Source organism: Rhinolophus ferrumequinum, chromosome 17 (assembly GCF_004115265.2).
Source record: "Rhinolophus ferrumequinum isolate MPI-CBG mRhiFer1 chromosome 17, mRhiFer1_v1.p, whole genome shotgun sequence".
In the NCBI taxonomy this organism is placed as follows: domain Eukaryota; kingdom Metazoa; phylum Chordata; class Mammalia; order Chiroptera; family Rhinolophidae; genus Rhinolophus; species Rhinolophus ferrumequinum.
The window spans coordinates 17838136-17859307 of record NC_046300.1 but is presented as its reverse complement, the minus strand read 5'-3'; the positions used below and the strand labels follow the sequence as shown (position 1 = coordinate 17859307).

At 41.6% G+C, this 21172-nt stretch overlaps 1 protein-coding gene across 2 annotated transcripts in view; it reads right to left on the bottom strand.

The window, feature by feature from the left end:
* The window catches only part of GLB1 (galactosidase beta 1), an 82076-nt gene that overhangs the window by 36947 nt on the left and 23957 nt on the right, over positions 1-21172 (bottom strand). For both annotated transcript variants that reach the window (XM_033131944.1, XM_033131945.1), the window contains exons 6-10: positions 15909-16089; positions 12831-12889; positions 11245-11366; positions 11118-11158; positions 6211-6323 (exon numbers count right to left, since the gene is read on the bottom strand). In XM_033131944.1, coding sequence (XP_032987835.1) covers positions 6211-6323; positions 11118-11158; positions 11245-11366; positions 12831-12889; positions 15909-16089 — 516 coding nt within the window. The remainder of the gene's footprint in view (positions 1-6210; positions 6324-11117; positions 11159-11244; positions 11367-12830; positions 12890-15908; positions 16090-21172) is intronic.

Genomic DNA, 21172 nt, shown 5'->3' with positions numbered 1-21172 from the left:
TCAAATGTCAAGGAAAAAAGTCTGGTAATTCATAGTATTGGTAAAAGTGTGGGGAACTAAGACTCAACTGACACAATTGTATTTAAGGGCTATTAGGTAATAGCTATCAAAATGTTAGATGCAAATAACCTTGACTCATCAATTCCATTTCAAGAATATTTCCTGTAGTTTTCCTTGAACTGGTATATGCGATATCATTTAAAAGTTGAAAATAATCTAAATGGCCATCAATCAGAAACTGATTAAGTAAATGGCAATAAATCTAAATAGTATAATAGCAAGTAGCCATTAAAGAGAATGAGATCATCTAGGTAGAGATGGCACACTAAACATACACATCTAATTTCAGTCTTTCCCAAACACCAATAAAATACCCATAAACTTAGTAGATTGAAATAACAAATGTTTATTATCTCACTCAGTTTCCGGGGGTAAAGAGTCTAGGGGTGGCTTAGCTGGATATTCTAGTTCATGAACTCTCCCGAGGTTGCAGTCAAGCTGCTGGCCAAGCAGTAAACAGATTTTTGTTTACGACATTTACACACAGATCTGAAGAACAGCAGAGGAGACAACAGCAACAAGATTTTGGAAAGTGGAAAACGCAAATCAGTAGTAAGGAAGCCAAATCCTAACCCGGAATGGGAGAAAAAAAAGAACAATTCAATCTGACTGCAGACACACCAAAAGGCTCAAAATTGGCAGCTCCAGATACTTCTGAAACTGGGAGGTACAGGTGCTAAAGTAAGGAGGATTGGGTGAAACCTATTTGTAAAGCAGTTTGATCCTCAGGTTTCTTCCCCCACTCGAAGCCAAGGGTTCTCTCCAACTCTAGGGCACATCAGAATTTCCTGGGATACTGTAAAATCCTAGGTTGCTGGCCCTACCCACAGAATTTCTGATTCAGCAAAAGTTGCATTTCCGTCAAGTTCCTAAGTGATTGGGATGGTCTGGTGTTTGAGAAACACTGCTCTATGCAAGGCTTTCTCCCACCTGGGCAAAAGACTAGAGATTTATTCTGTGGACAGGGGAAAGCAGAGTCTTTGGGTTCAAAGTTAACCTGTACAGTTGAGGACAAGTTATCATATTAAAAAAGGGGATGTGATCATGTACATAGTAAATAGTAAGTACCACTACCACCACCTTCAACCCTGCGCCAGGGCCCAGAGCTGGCGGCTAGCCCCTTACTCCTTACAGGCAGGAACCTGGAGACATTTCTCTTGGAAATCTAAATAGCCATAGAGGAAACATCTAAAATTACTTTGTAAGTTTTATATAATTAAATAAAATTAAATAAAAAAAGCAATCTCTAAAAATCAAAAACCAAAAAAGGAAATAAATGAACCTACCTACTTATTTGGTTAGCAGCCTAACCAAAGCCTACCTGTGATTCCAATGAACATTGCTTGTCACAAATCTGGCCCTGAATGTAGGGGAATGTGGTGGTTTTAACGATATGTTCACAATTTCTCTGATATCGTTCCCTCAATAAATGAAAATTCCCCCTGAGTATGGTCTGGGCTTGCTTTAGTGAAAAGAATATAGTGAAAATCATGGGATGTCATTTCCTAGTTTAGGTAATAAAGAAATCGCCATCTTGGAGGTCCTCTCTCTTTCTTTTTCTCTCTCTCTCTCTCCCTCCTTCCCCTCATCATTGACTAGAGGGGAAGCCATGTTGTGTGCAGACTTACGGAGAGTCCCACATACCAGGTAACTGAAGCAACCTGCCAGCAGCCACGTGAGTCCTGTTAGAAATGGATCCTTCAGCCCCAAACAAGTCTTCAGAGTCTGCTGCTTGGCCAACAGCTTGACTGCAACCTCAGGAGAGTTCATGAACTAGAAGATCCAGCTAAGCCAACCTTTGATTCTTTACCCTCAGAAATTGTGTGAGATGATGAACACTTGTTGTTTTAAGCTACTAGGTTTGCAGGTAATTTTTTACGCAGCAATAAATAGGGAAGGAAAAAAAAATCTCCTTTGAAAATTCATATCCACAACTAGCCCTCACAGATATTTGCAACCAGAATTCACACTACTTTGTAGTACAAAAAACGCCCCCAATCTACGGATTTAAGTTGTAGTGGTCCTGGTATGTTTCAGAAACAAATGTTAATTCTCTCTGGAAGAACCCACCTTTCTGCCAAAACCTCAAAGAATCCCTAAGAATTAAGCTCACAGTCAAAACTCACAACACACACAAAGAAGCAAGGCATTGTGAGCAAGAGCTCAGAGAAACCACAGGGAGCAGAATCACACAAAGTCTTTAGGTGCTGGAGTAAGAAACACAGATATATAATAGAAGCATCTTTACTGTGATTAAAGAAAAGAGTATACATATAAGGAGAGAACAAGAGACTTTAAAGATGACCAAGTAGCTTTAGACGTGCAAATGTGAACTTCTAGAATGAAAAATATAATTTAATAATTCAATGGAGAAGTTTAACCTCAGAATTTATAGACGCCAAAGAAAAAACAGAATTGAAGACCAATATACCTGAAGATAATTCAGAATGACACACAGAGAGAAAAAGAGGTTAAGAGAGAAGGAGATCAGAAGGTCTAACTAACATGTAATTGGAATTCCAGAAAAAAAAAAAAAAGAGAGAATAAGGTAAAAGTAAATAATTGAAGAGAGAATGGCTTAAACTTTTCAGGACTAGTAAAAAAAGATACCAAGCCACAAATTTTAAGAAGTTTCAAAAATAACCAAGAGGCATAAATAAAAAAGAAATTTGCACTTAGATTTATCACAAAGAAACTACAGATCATCAAATATAAACAGAAAATGTTAGAAGCAGCCGAAGAGGAAAGACAGACTGCCTTCAAAGAAGTGACAGAGTGAGAATTATCTGACTTCTCAACAGCAACAATAGAAACCACAAGTCAGTATGCTGAGGGAAAATAACTGTCAATCTAGAAAAACTACATTTTAAAAATGAGGGTAAAAAAAGACATTTTCAGACAAACAACAATTAAGATAGTTGACTCACTAAACGAAATTCTAAAGAACAGAGAATTTCCTTTAGGCAGAAGGAAAGTGATCTCAGATGGAAAGGTGCAAGACGGAGTAAAGAATAAAGGAAGTGTGGTACTAGGGCAAAGATACTAGACTTTTGTCTCAAACTTTATATTCATATATCTGTCTACTCTACAGCTCTACAAGGATGCATACTAGACAAGTCAAACTCAGCACATCCAAAACTTAATTCCTGACCTCCCTGCCCCTCCACAATGGCAACTCCATCCTTCAAGATGCTCAGGTTTATCTTAACTTTACTCTTTCGTTCACAGTCCACCTCAGAAATGTCTATCAGTTCCACTGTCGTAAGATAGTCTGACTACAACCAGTTCCCACTACCTTCACAAGCCACAATCCCCTCTCACCTAAATGGCTGCAAAAGCCTTCTCATTGGTTTTCCTTTTCTACCCTTGCCCTGCATCCCAGAATCTAGCCTCCACATAGCAGCCTGTGTCATTCTTTCACTGCTCTGCTCAGCTCTACAATGGATTCCTATTTCATTCAGAATAAAAGCTTAAGTCTTACAAAGGCCTGCCTATAAGGCCGTATGGGGTCAGTTCCCCATTATGTCTGGGACGTCATCTCCAACTATTTTCCCCTTCACTAAATGGGCTCCAGCCACACCAGTCTCCTTGGTAGTCCTTCAAAATGCCATGCACTTTCCCACCCTTTCACTGGCTGCATTCTTCATGGACTGCTCTGGACCTGGATATCCCACGTGGCTCTCTCACCACCTTAAAATCTTTGTTCCAGCTTCACTTCCTCAAGGAGGCCTACATAAACCAAGCAGCTAAAACCTCACCTGGCATATATGGAACTTGCTAAATATTTGTGGAATTATCTGTGAATAAATGAACAGTGTGGGTAAAGTCAAACAATGTCTGAAATGATTATAATGATGCTTTATAGATTTATAGGGATGTAACTGGAATGAACGTGAGATAAAGTTCTGGCTATATGGAAGAAGTATAGATGACTGATTACTTTTAAATTCTCATAAGTTACAGCTGAATGTTAAAGTTTTTTGAGAACTGGACATAAAGGAGTCCACACTGTATGAACCCATTTTTATAAAGCAGAACTAACCTATGGTGACAGAGTTGGGATCGGGGTTAACTGAGGGGATGGGAAGCTAAACTAGAAAGGAGCATGAGGGGCTTCTGGGGTGCCGTGTGTTGGTTACAGGGGTCTGTTCACTTTGTATTAATTCACTGAGCTCTACATTTATGAGTTGTGATTTTTGGGGATATGTATTTTACACTTTAATAGATGACCACTAAAGTAATAAAAGTATAGTGAATAATTTCCAAACTGGGGTGGGGCAAGTGAAATAAGGAAAAAATAACTCAAACAATTCAAAAGAAAGTAATAAAGGAGGACAGAACAGAAAAGAAGGACAGATTATTATCAAATAAGATGGTTGAAATTAAGTGATGTGTATCCAGATTTATAATGAATGAGAACGAATAAATGTACCAGTTAAAAGACAAAAATGGTCAAGCTAGATTTTTTAAAAATCCAGCTAAATCCTGTTATAAGAGATACATTTAAAAAACAACAACAACAAACAAACAGATGTAAAAAAGTTGAAATTAAAGCAATTTGAAAGATATACCCGGTAAATATTAATCAAAGGACTGCAGATAAACTATATTAGTACAAGACAAAAATGATTTTAAGGTAAAAGGCATTATTAGAGATAGAGTATTAACACATAAGGATACTAAATGATTTAATTCTCAATTTGCATACCTCATAACATGGCCTCAAAAAGTGACAAGGAAAAATACATAAATACAGCTCTCTAAATAAATAATGGATAAACTAACAAAAAAATTAGAAAGGATATCAAAGATATCAACAGCACCATTAACAAACTTAATCTAATGAACACGTATATAGATGATATCCAACAATTATAAAACCTGTAATCTTTCCAAGAACACATGGAGTATTTGTTCACATTGGTAAATATCAGGTTCTAAGATTTGTTTCAAAGAATTTCAAGGGATTGGCATCATACAGCCTACATTCGCTAACCAGAATGCAAATATCTTAGAAATCAACAAACCAGAAAAACATGTATGTTTAATAATTGAAAACCTTACTTCTGAACATTTGTAGGGTCAAAGAGAAATCAAAACAGGCATGTTTAGATGCAAACTATAATATATCACGTATCAAATTTATGAGACGGAGTTATAGCAGTACTTGAAGGAAGTGTATAACCTTGAATATTTATATTAGAAAAGAAAAAAGTCTGGATTAAAAAGATAAGCTTCAAATAGAGGAAGGAAATAATAAAGATAGGAACAGAGAGTTTTGCATCAGAGAAGAGACAGACATGCGAGTCTTGGAGTCATCACTACAAAATCTGCAGTGATTAAATCCATAATAAAAAAACAACATGAGCAACATTTAACCATACATTTGAAAATTTGGATTACTAGACAAATTCTTAGATAAGTATAGATTATATTTTTTCAGTATGTTTAACATATTTCATAATGTAGGTTTTAACACTTAGGTTTAATTTGAGACTACAGTATATTTAAAACAAAAAAAAAGTTCATACCATTTACAGGCAGAAAACCTTTGTTTTTTTAACTTCAAAACTCAGGTGACTGAGCAGAAAAACTGTGGGTTCTTTTTCTTTTTTAACCCACAGGAGAGACAGGAAACCCCACCTGGGTGCTTTAGATGCCTCAAAAGGTCACACCGTTAGCAGGACTAAGCAGTTCAGGTGGTAGGACAGAAGGAAACAGCAAACACTGCCCCAAATAGAAAACTGAAGCATTGCTGACAGCTCACATTTGCACCATGCTTCCAGTGTTCACAGACTTTCTCTCCTGCACAGCTATTTATGTGGACTCACATTTTCTTACCTTTAGTACAAACAATAGGAATGGCTACCTCTAACTGGACAACGTGTGGCAGGACTACACTGGATACCTTAACGTAGGTTCTTTTTAATTCTTACGACACCACCAGGTGCTGTCTGTCCGGTTTTACCAATGAATAGACTATTGGACTAACTTGTTCACAGGCTCACTCTTAATCAGGTGGGGACCAAGAGTCAAGGCCAAATCTATGTGATGCTTCCCTTCATCTGTCCTTTTAGGAAGTCTACAGAGCACAGGGAACCCAAGGCAGGCTCTAAGACCAGCCCACCGCAGCGCATACAAAGCACTCACCTTCTGAATAACGTCTCGCACAGCAAAATACTTCTGGGTGAGGTCCCCTGCCTCGCTCAAGGGAGCATCATAGTCGTAACTGGTGGGCTGTGCTTGGTAGGGCATGTTGGCCCCTGGAAGACACAAACGTGCCACTGGTTACTACCACAGGCCCTCACCTGGGACAAGTTCTTTGGGATTCATGGGCTCAGCATTGTAGAGGGAGAAAATAAAGGACACATTTGAACCAGCGGTTAAGTGACTCAGGATGCAAGGCTTAAAGAAATGAGTTTCTTCCTACAGGAGGCCCTCGCCAAGCATCTTTGAGTCTAGAGAGCACTTTCACCATCCATTCAGTGGAAGCTCACAGCTGTGACAGCAGCAGACATTACTGCCACTAAATCAGCAGGGAATCTGAACCTCCCCACAAAACCTGTTCAACGTCTCACAACCAGTCATGGCAGGGCTTACGGCATGAACCATATCTTGGACTGTCAAGCTGTGAACTTTTTCATGACCTCGAACCCTGTGGCCGAGAAAAGGTCAGTGGTGAACGGACCACAGACCAGCAGAAAATGACTGAGGGTAATCAGACCAAACAAAGTGAGAGATGACTGCATACTCACATCAACCCAGAGATTCAGATGTAACCGCCAGGCCTTTGTAATGTCTGCATTGACTGTAGGGTGTGCTGTGCTGTGCCTCTAGCATCCCATCAGTACCAAAGCACTCGTTAGTTCCCCTTGCTGCCAGGAGTGTTGGCTGCTGACGGCTCTCAGATGTATCCCTCTTTGGTCATTGCCCTCTGCTGCCTTGCCCGTGGTTACAACCCTCTCAGGATAGCCCATATCCAACCACTGACCAATGTGGGGATATAAAAACCCAGTGTCCTTGCTTCAAAGGGCCATCCCAGCTCCAGAGCTCCTTTAGAATCGGCTGAGCCACTTTTGAAACTGCATCACAGTTTAGCATCTCCCTCTGCTCACTCCTGCTTCCCACACTCTCTTCTAGATATTTGTGTGCTCCTGAGAGCACAACCCATTAAACTTCCTGCTGGGTGATCTCAGAGTCTGTTTCCCAGGGAATGGACATGAAACAGAGACCAATAAATAACGCTACTACTGTCTATATGAAAAGGCTAGAAAAGCAAATGGTCTTACAATTATTGCCCAAGGGGCAGAGCCTAGAACGGAGGCCCTCAACCTTGAAACAGATGATATTCACAGGTAAGAGATTGTGTGCAATATTGGGCAGTAGCCCTACGCTAGTACTTAGAAAACGGACTCATGCATGACAGTTACATGGAGGGCTTGTTCAAACACATTCCTAAACCCTGCCCGAGATTCTGATTCAGCAGGTCTGGGGTTTCTAACCTGAGACTGCATTTCTAACAGGCTCCCTGGTGACACTGATGCTGCTATCTGCGGACCAGCAAGGCTCTGTGCCACCCCTTTCTCTTCTCCAGAGAACATTTTGCAATGCAAGTGTGTGAGAATAAAGTGATTTTAGGATAATCTTATATCCAACCTAGTTTTTAAGCAAATGAGGCACAAAACCTGAGTGTTCACCTACGATTTAGTAACAAATTCCTTCGCGCGGTCCCACAGCTCACAAATGATGGAGCCACCTTGGATGATCCTGCTGGTGGTGAAGTTGACAGATGAGCAATGCCAAGTATCAGATCATCCCCGTAGGGACTCTTTTTCATTAGTTCTCTGCACAGAATCTACGTTTTGAAATACCTAAGCCACTCAACCACTTGAATTCATCCAGTCATATTACTCCCCCCGCCCCCTTCTTATTAACCAGAGACAGCTGCCTACCAACAGGTCTGCCCACCTCTGGGGATACATGTGATAAAACACACATCCTTTGCTGTGAGATGAAAAAAAAAAAAATCGAAAGAAAGAAAACCACATCCTTTTTTGCAAGGAGCTCACCTTCTTTTTTGTGATCCCTTCTCTAGTTCTAAAGTGGTAGTGAGCGTGCTGCTCCGTGTTAGTAACTTGTATCTTTCGCTCTTTACTAGACGCGTGCCCCTCAGAAGTAGGTGTGGCCTTACTGATGGGAGTGATGCCTCCCGCGTCCCCGCCCCCACCCCACCCCCAACCCACCCCAACCCCGCCCCCGCCCCGCCCCCGCCCGAGCCAGGACCGAAGAGGAGCTCCATAAGTGGTTGCCATGGTGAATTGAATATCTTTCGGAAGCAAACTTTATAGGCCAAGGGAACCCAGGCTGGAAAAAGCTGGCCCGTGGGTTAAACGATGGACTGGCAAACTAAGTCTTTGTTCTAGTTCCATCAGCAGAATCCTTCTCTGGATGTTTTCAGACAACTGTAGTGTCCACTGCTCCCTCAAGCCTCCTCTCGCCAAGTCAGTGAGTGTGAGGTAAACAGGCAAAGAAACAGTAAGACCACTCCTCAGCTCTCCACGTTGTGTGAGAAGCGCAGGACAGCCTGGTGCCCGTAGGGGGCGCTCACACAGATGGGGACACACACAGGCACGGTGCAGTACGCGTACTTGCAACAAGCATGTGCATCCACTTTGGGTAGGATGAGCAATGAGCTCATGTTTTTCTCTCACAGCTCTGCTCTGGGAAGTTGGCTTGAAGAACAGCTTCTAAGAAGCACAGACTGGCCCTCCCTCACTTCCCAAAAGAGACCAGGCCACAGGACAAGTCAGAGAGGCCTGGCATTTATAAGAAATGCTGAATAGGGGGCTGGCGCAGGGGCTTCCAGCTGTAAGGGATTATCCAAAGGGCAGTGACCTGCTTTTCAAGACCTGAGTTTGAATCCGGCTCCACCTCTTGCCAGCTGGATGGGAAACATGTGGACTTGTTTTTGTAGCCTGCTTTTCTTACCTGTAAAGTGGGTGGATAATTGTAACCCAGATGAGGACTAAATGGAAACACAGAGGGGGAAAAGAGGCTTTTATTAATTATGGCAGGTTTAGGAGCCAGGGAGAGGATTAAAGACAACTTCTATTTTCTCAGTGGTAGCTTTTATATTGTCTAAAGTTTTAGAAAGAAGACTGTATTGTTTTAAGTAGGACAGTAAGATATTTTAAAATTATATCACGAAAAGCAAAGCTCCAAAAATTATCGGTCTTCATTCCTGCATTGGATGACTGGAATTCCTAGCTACTGAATGAAAAAAGGCATCCCAAAGTTTTAACTGTTTCTAACAAGAAGACAGACACACAGATATGATGATCTAAAACTTCAGTTACCAACCTTGCACATTAGTACCTTTTAAGCAGAGACATTTGAGGTTTGCAATATCTCCATTTCTTGGCTCTAATAATTGTAATAACATTAATAATATGTGTGGGCTGGCTCAGGCGGTTAGAGCTCCATGCTCCTAACTCCAAAGGCTGCCGGTTCGATTCCCACACGGGCCAGTGGGCTCTCAACCACAAGGTTGCCCATTCAATTCCTCGAGTCCCACAAGGGATGGTGGGCTGTGCCCCTTACAATTATCAACGGCAACTGGACCTGGAGCTGAGCTGCGCCCTCCACAACTAAGACTGAAAGGACAACTTGAAGCTGAACGGCACCCTCCACAACTAAGATTGAAAGGACAACAACTTGACTTGGAAAAAAGTCCTGGAAGTACACACTGTTCCCCAATAAATTCCTGTTCCCCTTCCCCACTAAAATCTTTAAAAAAACAAACAAACAAAAATAATATGTGTAAGCAAAGCATTCTCCTAGCCCACCCCACCCTGCACAAAAGACAGCAGTTCAAAAGAGAAACTTCTTTAAGCACAGATAGTATCCAATTATAGATCCTAGGAGATTTAGGCACAAGCAAAGCCTCCAAAACTTACAGTAGGACATCTTCAATGATTCAGAGAGAAAAATACAGATGTGAAGAGAGGTGGAGAATGAGGCTTAGAGAAAGGCCAATATTGCATGATTTGTATTTGTAAAAATCAATGGCTATGAAGAGAATTTTGTCATAATTTTTCCCATAAAAAAAAAACAACAACACACACACACCAAACACATAAAAATGTAAAATCTTGCAGCTGCTTTGGAAAATACTATGGCAGTTCCTCAAACTCTCAACGTAGAGTTACAATGTGACCCAGCAATTCCACTCCTACGTATACACCCAAAAGAATTGAAAGGGATTCAAACAAATACTTATACATCAATGTCAATTCATTATTCAGAATAGCCAAAAAGTGGAAACAACACAAATATCCGTCAACTGATGAGTAGATAAACAACATGTTCTACATTCATACAATGGAATATTATTTCAGCAATAAAAAGGAATGAAGTACTGATACAAGTACTGGTTGAAGTTTGAAAAGATTATGCTAAATGAAAGAAGTCAAACACAAAAGACCACATATGGTATGGTTCTAGTTACATGAAATGTCTAGGATAGGGAAATCTATAAAGAGAGAGAGAGAGTAAACTAATGGTTGCCCAGGGCTGGGAGGAGGGAGAGTGGGTAGTTTCTTGGGTAGTTTCTTTTTGAAGTGACACAAGTATTCTGGAATTAGATGGTAGTAATGGTTGTATAACTAAATACCACTGAATGGTACACTTTAAAATCATGAATTTTATGGTATGTGAGTTATCTTTTAACAAAGCAAAATGTTTAAAACAAAAAAACAACAACCCCAGAGCAGAACATATGCACAAGTGAGCCATCGTCACCAGACACTGTGACTGAGGCCTGCCCAGCCAGCCTGGTTTAAAACAAGAAGGTTTCTAAGTGCACAATTTATGTCCCTTAAAATTTTTCAAAAAGAAAAATTATTTAAATTATATAGGCAATTCTTACATCTTAGAAAATTTAGGAGAAGACAAACAAAATTAGAAAATAAAAATTGTCTGTAGGCACACCCACCAAAAGTAAGCACCGGAAACCTTCTAGTATGAGCATCTACAAACAGATATTAAAGTGCTCTTACCGTTCCAATAGGCAAAATTGGTTCCACCTATAAACATGTACCTACAAGGAAACAGGAGAACAGACGATACATCACTGTGAGCCCCCAGCTGTGCAGGGCACCCTCCCCTCCAGAAATTAAGACTCACAAGTTCACATTCGCCCCACGGGCAAGAATATCATGGAGAGAGGACACTACCGCTTCAATCGTGACTGTTGAGTGAGGTTGGCCCCAATGGTCTAACCAGCCAGTATAGAATTCAGAATTGATCTAAAAAGAGAAAGGGATGTGGAGCTTAGAATAAAGTTGTGACCATCAAATGCTGGGGCTTCCCTGTAGCTATTGCCCTAGGTCTCCACTGAGGGACAGGTGGAAAAGGGAGTTGACATGCGCTGCTTAACCCAGAGCTGGGGGACCAATGAGGACTTCCAATAACAGCATTGCCCAAACTCGGTTCTCAGGCACCGACAATACAGGTATTCCTGAATAGTTGTACGTGCACCAAAATTTTGTTAATCAATCCCCAGTTTATATATGGTAGGAAAGTTTGTTGGGCAAAAGAGTCGGGTCGCAAAATACTGTTATAATATAATCAGCTCCAAATTGACCCTTGAGGTGCATCCAGATTTTCAGATCTCAGGCTCACTTAAAGTGAGGTAAACTTGTCCACATATTCTGCAAAGCAAGCCCCAAGCACTTCATGTTTCTCTTGGGCATTACATGCCAAGCCCTTCGTCTAGAGAAGGAAAAAGAAATCTGGACATGTTCTGTGGCCATCTCATCTCAGGAGACAGCTCCACCCGAAGTCTGTGAATGTGGGTTCTGCACAGTTCACTAAAGCAGAGACCATGTTCAGAAAAGGCTGTTTTGTACCAAGGTTTGTACACAGGTGGGGCAGCCTGACTTGCTGCAGAGAAGGCACAAGACATAACCCCTTAAAATGGGCCGAGTTACAACAACAACGAGTGTGGAGAAGGGAAGAGAAGAGCAGAGTGGTGGATGGATGAGCTCAATACACCTGCCTGGACCTTGCCCCCAGTGCCCCCTCCTCCTAGCTGTCTATGCAGCATGCCACAGAGCCCTCCGACTCAAAGTGTACTCAGCAAACCCACATCCCAAGGTCACCTGGTTGCCTGTCAGAAAGCCCGAATCTCAGGCCCCACCCCAGAAGATTAAAATTTGCATTTTAATAATTTTATTAACCAACGTCACCCCAAATAAATTTAACTTTAAAACGTTTGCATTTTAACAAGATTCCTACTTGATTCATAAGCACATTAAAGATGGAGACGTTCTGTCACAAAGAGCTCTCAAAAAACACAGATCTGACTCACAGATCTGGCCTTGCTACTCTCCAGCTGTGCAACCCTGGGTGAGGGACATGTTCTCTGAGCCTCACTGAAAATGGAGACAATACTACTACTTATGAGAGTTGTCATGAGGACCAAATGAGATGAAGTATGCAAGAGCACAGAGCCTGGGGCCCGGCAGGACATTTGCATTAGTCCCCATTCTGTTGCACTCCAGTGCAGGGCCTCAGTTTCAAATAGGAGCATTGCTGTTGGTCATTCATGTGTCCACAGGGTGATGTCCCCACAATCCCATCAGCTGCTGAGCCCAGAGCCAGAAAAACCAAGGCTTTCCTCCTACCCTTCTACAGCATGTAATGTCTCTCTCCCAACAACTGTGAAGTTGGTACAAGCAGTCTCTCCACACCTCACTCCCAGTTCTTACCAAGGGTCCTTTGGGTTCATACTTCCTCTGGATTAGGAAAGCATTTGTGATGTTGGCACCTGAGAATAACAAGAGGGAGAAGAAAGGTCAGTTCTGGAAAAGACAAGAAGTTCAGTAAAAAGAGCCCTTTGTAGGACTTGAGCCTGAGGCCCCGGTCCGTCCCCAGGCTCCCATGGGCCTAGAACACCTCCAAGCTAGCTTTAGGCTGGACTCAGACCATCCATTTAATGGATGTGTGGGGACCATAAAATGTTGCTTCCTCTCTGTAGAGGTCCCCGTGGCCTTTCCTGATGGCATTGCCTTGGGAGTTCACTTCACGGGCTTGTATTCTTCATCTGGGTTTCCTCATCTCCCGGACACATCTTGTGCTCGGCTCTCTTCACACGGACATCTGGTTGACCCAGATGCACCCCCACAAGACAGTCCTGCATACAGGCCCATCTGGCCCAGGTACACTGACCTTGCATTGGTCTGTCCTTCAACCCACAGCAATAGCAATTGTGCTGTCACCCCACATACGCATAATGGTTACAACAAACTTATAAGAATCTTCCATTTGTTCTTCCCTACAGAAAAATACTGTGCTTTTCATCACTGTGAGGGGAAGTGTGTTAAAGCAGGAGGAAACCAGCAGGCCTGCAGATACTTCTCTGCAGCCTCCACAGTGTCACACACAATAATAGTGCCACAAATATGTGCCAATTAATTAACCAGTCAAAGGGATGAATGTGGTCTAATGGTGTTTGTCCCTGAATAATGGAGTATCCTCTGAATTTTAATTTGCACATCATCAGCCATTCCAGACCACTTGCTCTCCATTTTTCCTTCTGACATATCCCATTAAGACGCCTGTATCTTGTCTTCCTATGTCTTCTCTTCTCCCTTCTTCCTCTAAAAAGAGGAACAATAACACAGAATTGGACACCTGAAATCTATGTAACTTTACTAACAATCGTCACCCCAATAAACTTTAATTAAAAAACAAAACAAAACAGGAAGAGTTTTTTTCACAAAGAGGTCATGGCAGCCTTACATCAGTGAAAGAGTAAACATAAATACTGTCTCCCCAACCAGAGCAGATGACATCCTGGCCCCAAACTTCACGATCAGTTTCCACAGCAGATACCCCAGAGGGGAAATGACACTAGCCATGACCTCCAGATTACCCCTGGCTCCCGGATAGGCCTTGGCTTCTCTGTAAGGCCAGCTTTCAGGAGAGAATCTGCTGATCAAGAAAGAATGTAATCTCACTTATCTTACAGCTGTAAATTTCTCACACTTAGGCATTAGGTGGCATTCACAGCTTTAGTTACTCTTCTCATGAGCCTTCTCCTGTGATCTGACCCGCAGCCAATGTCCCTCCCCCACACAAATGATTGATGTTGCCACAGGCCCATCTGGCCCAGGTACACTGACCTTGCACTGGTCTGTCCTTCAACCCACAGCAAAGCAATTGTGCTGTCACCCCACATACGCATAATGCTTACAACAAACTTGTAATAATCTTCCATTTGTTCCTCCCTACAGAAAATACTGTGCTTTTCATCACCGTGATGGGAAGTGTGCTAAAGCAGGAGGAAACCAGCAGGCCACTTCCTGTGTAACTCTTTGTAGATGGGTGATTTCATCACCAAATACTCTGAGCAACGTACCATGTTTCTAGAAACACTCGGTTGACTTAAAGCCTGTTCTTTTCCTTTTTGGTAATGTTGGAAGAATCTCTTTAAAAATGCAACTTCAGTCTTCTGTACATCCTTCTCTGGAGAACGCAAGTGTTGGACGTGCAGTGTGCATGGAGTCTTATTCCTCGGGGTCTTTATAAAGAGCTGGTCTTTTATGGCGGGTTGGGTATAATAACTTTTTATTTTGAAATAATTTCAAACTTATAGAAAAGTTATGAGAATAGTACAAAAAACTCAATATTCCCTTCACCCAGATTCCCCAGTTGTTAACATTTTACCATATGTACGTTATCAGTTTCTCTTCCTATAGATAAATATACATATTTTTTTGAGTCATTTCAGAAGAAGTTGCAGGTGTGATGGCCTTATACCTCTAAATACTTCGGTATGTTTTTCCTAAGAGCAAGGGCATTTTGTAAATAAACACAGTACAATTATATATATATATATATATATATATATATATATATATACACACACACACACACACACACACACACATACATATATATATATAAACAAAACAGGAAATTAACATGGATACAATATCTAATGTAATCTACAGACTACATTCAAAGATTTCAATTGTCCCAATAATGTTCTTTATAGCAAAACCAGTCCAGAATCCTTTTCAGGATTGCACATTGCATTTCACTGTCATGTTCTTTATGAAAGCTGCTCTCACCCTAATGAAGATTCTCTTAATTATAGCCAGAAGTTTATCATAGTCAGAAGCATCCTAGCCACACTGCCCGCCCACCCAGAACTTTCATTTGTGGAACCTCTGTAGCTTATACAGCACTGACGAATCAGGGAAGACGATAGCATCTACCAAAACCACATCTGGCCCATGACAGTTCATAGTGTTGAGTTGTGCGGAAAGATAATGGAAGTGTAAGGTACGTTCCTACACTCCTGGACTGCTAGGCCAACACAACCCAGCTGACCGCAGAGTTCACTATGGCCATAATACAGCCCCGAGCATCTAGCCATGACTGGGGGGACAGGGAGAGCATTGAAGAGCAGCACGTCCCAGAGACAGAGTCTGAAAGGCAACTGTCTTAGGGTAGAGCTTCTCACAGCTGGAACAGCTCCTGAGCCCACTAGCCCCAAAGAGAACAGTACTCCAGGGTCCAGGCTAACTACACCAGTCATGAAAATAGAGCTCTTGTTCTCGAGGCTAAATCAGCTGAAATAAAATAATCTCTGAAACAGAGGGGGGCTTTATTCATTATTCTATTTTACCTGTTACTCGATAAAGGAAAATGTGAGGCATCTCATTCAACCTGCCCACGCCACGTAAAAAAACAGCTGCAATCGAACAGAGCAATTGACCGAGTGAAAATCCCAAGCCTGCATGGCCTTCGCTGGATTTTCTGTTACTATAAACACCAACCTGGTCCAAAGTCCACTGTGGCATAGAGCCCCTGCAGTGTCCCACACTGCAGCATCTTCTGCTGTGCCCCATCGGTGGTGAAGAGAATCACGTCATTACCCAGGTGGTAGCGGAAGCGCTTCTGCAGGAAACGCAGGTAGTCATAATCACAGGTGAAGTAGCTGCCATATTCATTTTCAACCTGCAAATTAAAACAGAAGAGGGTGAAAACAATCAGGAGATCCCAATGTAGTCATTCTGATGCAGGTAGTTGTTTGGGGAAAATACCTGAGTATATGTATTGATATGACAAGCCTTAATGATTACCACAAATACCACCAACATCAGCCCTCAAAACTCATTTTCCCAAAAGCAACTCAGCAGAATAACTGAGAAATAAGAAAAAGAAAACAAAAATTACCATGCTAGTTTTTAGATTGTAGTGATAGTCTCCATTATAACATACAGAGGGTGCCCCAAACATGTATACACGTTTTAAGAAGGGAAAAAAACTGTATTAAAATTATAATACTCCATATATACTGATAACAAAAGATGAATACAAGTCATGTGTAAACATTTTGGGGGCACCCCTGTATAATAGATACTTTAAACATTACATAAATAATACCTTCCCGTGGTAATGTATTAGAAAATGAAGAAAAATGGAAAGAAAGTGGAAAAAAATATCTGTTAATTCCATTACCCAGAGATAATCACTGTAAGCATTTGGGCGCAGTCTTCCAGATTTACACACACACACACACACACACACACACACCCTAAATATATACAAATAATATACAGAAATTGTTTTCTGTTCTCAAAACTGGTATCATACTATATACACCCGTTATAATGTTACTTTCCCCTCTTAATACGTTATGCAAAATGTCCAGGGCAGTAATGAGGGCAATTACTGGACACGGATGCCTCATCATGGACTTGACATCCTACTGTCAAACATTCAGACTATTTCCTGTCTTGTATTCAATAACCAATGCTCAGTTTGCGATCAATAGCATTAGTGATTTTCAATTAGGAGTTCTTTTGCTCCCCCACGGGACATTTGGCAATGTCTGGAGATATTTTGGTTGTCACAACCGAAGAAGGAGCGCACTATTAGCTTCTAGTGGGTAGAGGCCCATGGATGGTGCTCAACACCCTACACTGTCAGCCTCCACTGCAAAGAATTATCAGGTGCAAAATGGCAATAGTGCTGAGGGTGGGAAACCCTGCTCTGAAGTATGCATTCTCAGTGTGGTGGATAGCATCCCCAAGGAGATGCAAATTGATTCTTATAGATTAAAAAAATCTTATTCTTTTTATATGTAAAGTTATATGGCACATCTCAGATATTAAAATGTCATGGGGGGGAGCCATTAGAAAAAAATGTTTAAAGAGGCGGTTTAGGGGGCAACAATGAAAAAAAGGTTGAGAAACATTTGCTCTGAAGCAATAAAATGAAAGACCTTCAGCTCCACACAACACACCAAAGAATCTTAGAGGTATAATGCTGAGTGAAAGAAGCATGACACTAAAAACTGCAGACAGTACAATTCCCTATATAGAAAATTCACAATAGGCAATAACAAACTATAAAGTCTAGATACACACATAGGTGGTGAAACTGTAAAGAAAAGCAAGAAACTGATGCCATGAAAGTCAGGACACTGGGAAGAAGTGGGGTGTAATCAAGAAGGAGATCTGGGAAGCTCCTAGGGTTCTAGCCATATGCTAATTCCCATCTTGGATGGTGGTTATGTGGGTGTTCTCATCATAATGCTTCATTGTGTGTGTGTGTGTGTGTGTGTGTGTGTGTGTGTGTGTGTGTGATAGTTCACAATTTTACAACTGTTTTCTCAGAAGGGACCCCTCTGACAATGCTTTTAGGTTATGGGTTCATGAAGCAACACAGACTGAGGTGAGCACGCCCAGTACAGCCATCCTGAAAAAGGAGGTGTCTGCTACACACACACGATAAAAAACTCCCCTTGAGTGACTAATCCTGATACATTAATTAGTCCCACAGAAGTCCCTTTGGAAATAATTGAGATAAATGCTAAGAAAAGCTTACAAATACTAACCAGATACTTTACCCCTCATTTTAATTAAAATCATACAAATGGCTGTATCGTCCTTCATCATTTGACTGTCAAGAAGTTCAGAGCTAAAGTTAAGGGTCAGCTCTAGCAACTAAGTCAGCCCAGAATCTTTGAGCCTCGAGTTCTTTCCTGCCCACCCCATGCCTCAACCTTGTTTCTCTTCACTTATTTTTTCAAGACTGACTTACCATTACCATCACTGTATCATGTACCTTGAAATAAACAGGTGTGTAATAAGTGCATACACATAGTTTGGTTAGGTTTTTAGAGAGAGAGAAAAGCTCAACATTTGCAAGGCAGCTACGAGCTACGGCCATGGGCACAGGTGTCAGAGGTCCAATTGCCCACGTGCAAATCTCAGCTCTGCCACTTTTTATCCATGAGACTCCACCTTTAAAACGTTTCATCTGTAAGAGGTGAAGGTACCTGTGTCACTGAACTGTTACGAGGATTAACTGAGTCAATACATGAATAGACTTTGCACAATACCTGGCAAGTGCTCAAGTAAGTGCTCAAAAAGCTAGCAACTAGGAGTACGCTCTAGTTCTATATTATTGCCAACTAGAGAAAAAACAAAAAAGAGATGTCTGTAGGCTGAGGATGGGAGAGGAGAAATACACAAACACAAAAAAAGGGCTTGAAAGACTAGAGAAAAAGTCATGGTGAGATTCAAAGGAACACTGATGTTTCTAGAGCAGAGGTCAGCAAACTTTTTCAGTAAAGGGCAAAGAGTAAATATTTTAGGCTTTTTTGTCCCTATGTCTGCTCTACTACTCAGCTCTGCTATTGTAGTGCAATAGCAGCCATAGAAAATACACAGATGAATGGGCGTGGCTGAGTTTAATGGACGTTTATTTATAAAACAGGCATCAGGCCAGTTGACTCATGGGCCATAATCTGCAGGTCCTTATTCTAGAGTAACTATCTCAACCTGTAAGCTCCTTAGTGAAGCAACAAAGCACTGCAGACTTTTAAAGTTATTGATCTTCCACAACAGGTATAAACAGAGCTATCACCAATAGCCCATAGGTTAGGTGTGCAAAATTGTGGGTGGAAGGTCCCCACTCCTAATTATTTTCACCTTCAATATTATTAATAGGTGTTTGTGGCTTTCCTTATTTTAGGTGTGGTCTTGGTACAAACTGAGATAAACATCCACATATGCAAACAAGCTAAGATGGCACTGGTTTAGCTAATGCCTCCAGAAGAGAATATTTGCATATATGGCTGAATCATAAGGATGAATAAAGATCCAGGCTGGGCTGCCTGCAGCTGTAAGACAATACCGCTCTCGGGCAAGGATTTGAGCCTTCTGCTGTGAATGGTTTTTGCTCTGCCTACAGACATAGCTCCTCTGTGGCCTCTTCAAATGCTCCAGGCACCCAGAGAAAGCTCCAATATCATGAACTGAAGAAGCCATCATTATGTCCTTGGGCCTGAATTAAGACAGATAAAAATCAGCTTTTATAGAAACTTCCACACATGAGCACAAAACACTGTCTACCAATGCCAGCTTCTTTCTTATCTAACCCAGCAGCCTCTATTCAATCCCAGAATCACTTGGTAGGCATGTGATGGTTACACCTGTGGGATATGACTTTATGGCTGCCAGGTAGAGGTTTGGGGAGCAGAAGAGACTAGAGGTACACCTGGGCAGGGATGAAAGTAGAGAAACTGTCACAAATGCTTCACTAATGGAGGCACTAACTGAGGGTTCTGAGAGTCAAGTGGATGCCAATTAAGTCAACTGAGAAGGCTTTGGATACAGGGGAACCTATGGAATTGCACTTCAAACAACAAGAGAGCAACCATGAATTTGATGTACAAAGAATTTTTAATGATATGAAAAAATGCTTATGACATAAGAATAAAGTTAAAAAAAAAAAAGTCAGACAGAAAACTACCCATACAGTATAAATTTGATGGTAAACAGAAAATTGTTAAAGGCATTGAAAAAAAAGTAAGGAAATTTCCCCAAAATGTAAAGAGTTTTACTCCTGGTTCCTGATGTTTAAATGATAATTGTGGTTCTTCTGCTTTCTTATATTTTTCTGTACCAACATTTATGTACTTATTTATTCAGTAATGAAAGGGCAAAAAGGATTCGGTGGGATTCAAGCAAGTGGAGATGTGACGGGGAGAGGAGGAAGCTAAGTCTCCTGGGAGGAGTCACAGTCCGCTAAAGTCGTCTGAGGTTGCCAGGGAGAGACACAAGAAGAAACGCACCCAGGACAGTCAACTTCGCTGTCCTCTGCAGAGCTCATATTTGAATACATTTTCTGTGACATTTCAGGTACAGGAAAGTTGTGAGAAGAAGTTGAAAGTGATTTAGGGAGAAGCAGAGACTTTCCCTAAAACAAGGCAAACTAAAGTAAACCTGATATCAAGAGAAAGGAAGAAGACCCAGCTGTACAAAGACACCCAAGTTTCAGGCTTGACATCTTCCTACAGGAAAACGGGCTCCTAAAGGCTTAGCCAGTACAGACTCAAGACGGATGGAGAGACATTGAATGCTACTTATCCATCCCTCTGGGAGCAGCAAGCTGGCCTCTGTTCACCATACAGTATCAGAGTGGACACCTGGCCAGCTCAGCTCTCTCATCGCCTCCTTTGGTCTATAAGTGAAGGGCAAGGGAATGGCCACACTCCCTCGCCACAACGACTATCCCTACAAACTGTCCGTAGTACTGTTCATAAGAAGGAAATCTGGCCCACGCTCCCCCAGGGAATGCCACACTGCACTCACTTGCTATTCCAGGATACAGCTAGTTTTACATAACTCCCTTGTTTTCAACAAGAGCATCCTTGGTAAATGACCGACAGATATTTTATGTTTTACCTAAGTAATTTTACAAACATCGAAACTTATGGCAGGTCAAGTGTCCTGATTTTTCCCATGGAAAATACTTGCCATATGATATACTCTCCATACAATAAGCCAGTCTTTGCAAAGCAAAAAAAAGAAAAAACCAAACCATGGAGAGTGGGAGCAGGAAGCAGAAGGGAGAAAATAATGGCCCCAATTCACCACATCCTCTTTCTATACCGATGTGAACTGATTACCTAAGCAGGGCAGACACCAAAGGAGTTTAGTCCATGCTGCATCCTTGCAGCCAGAAGGCAAATGGGACAAGGGACTATAGGATTAGCAGACTGAAGGTGATAATCCTGACTCTGCCA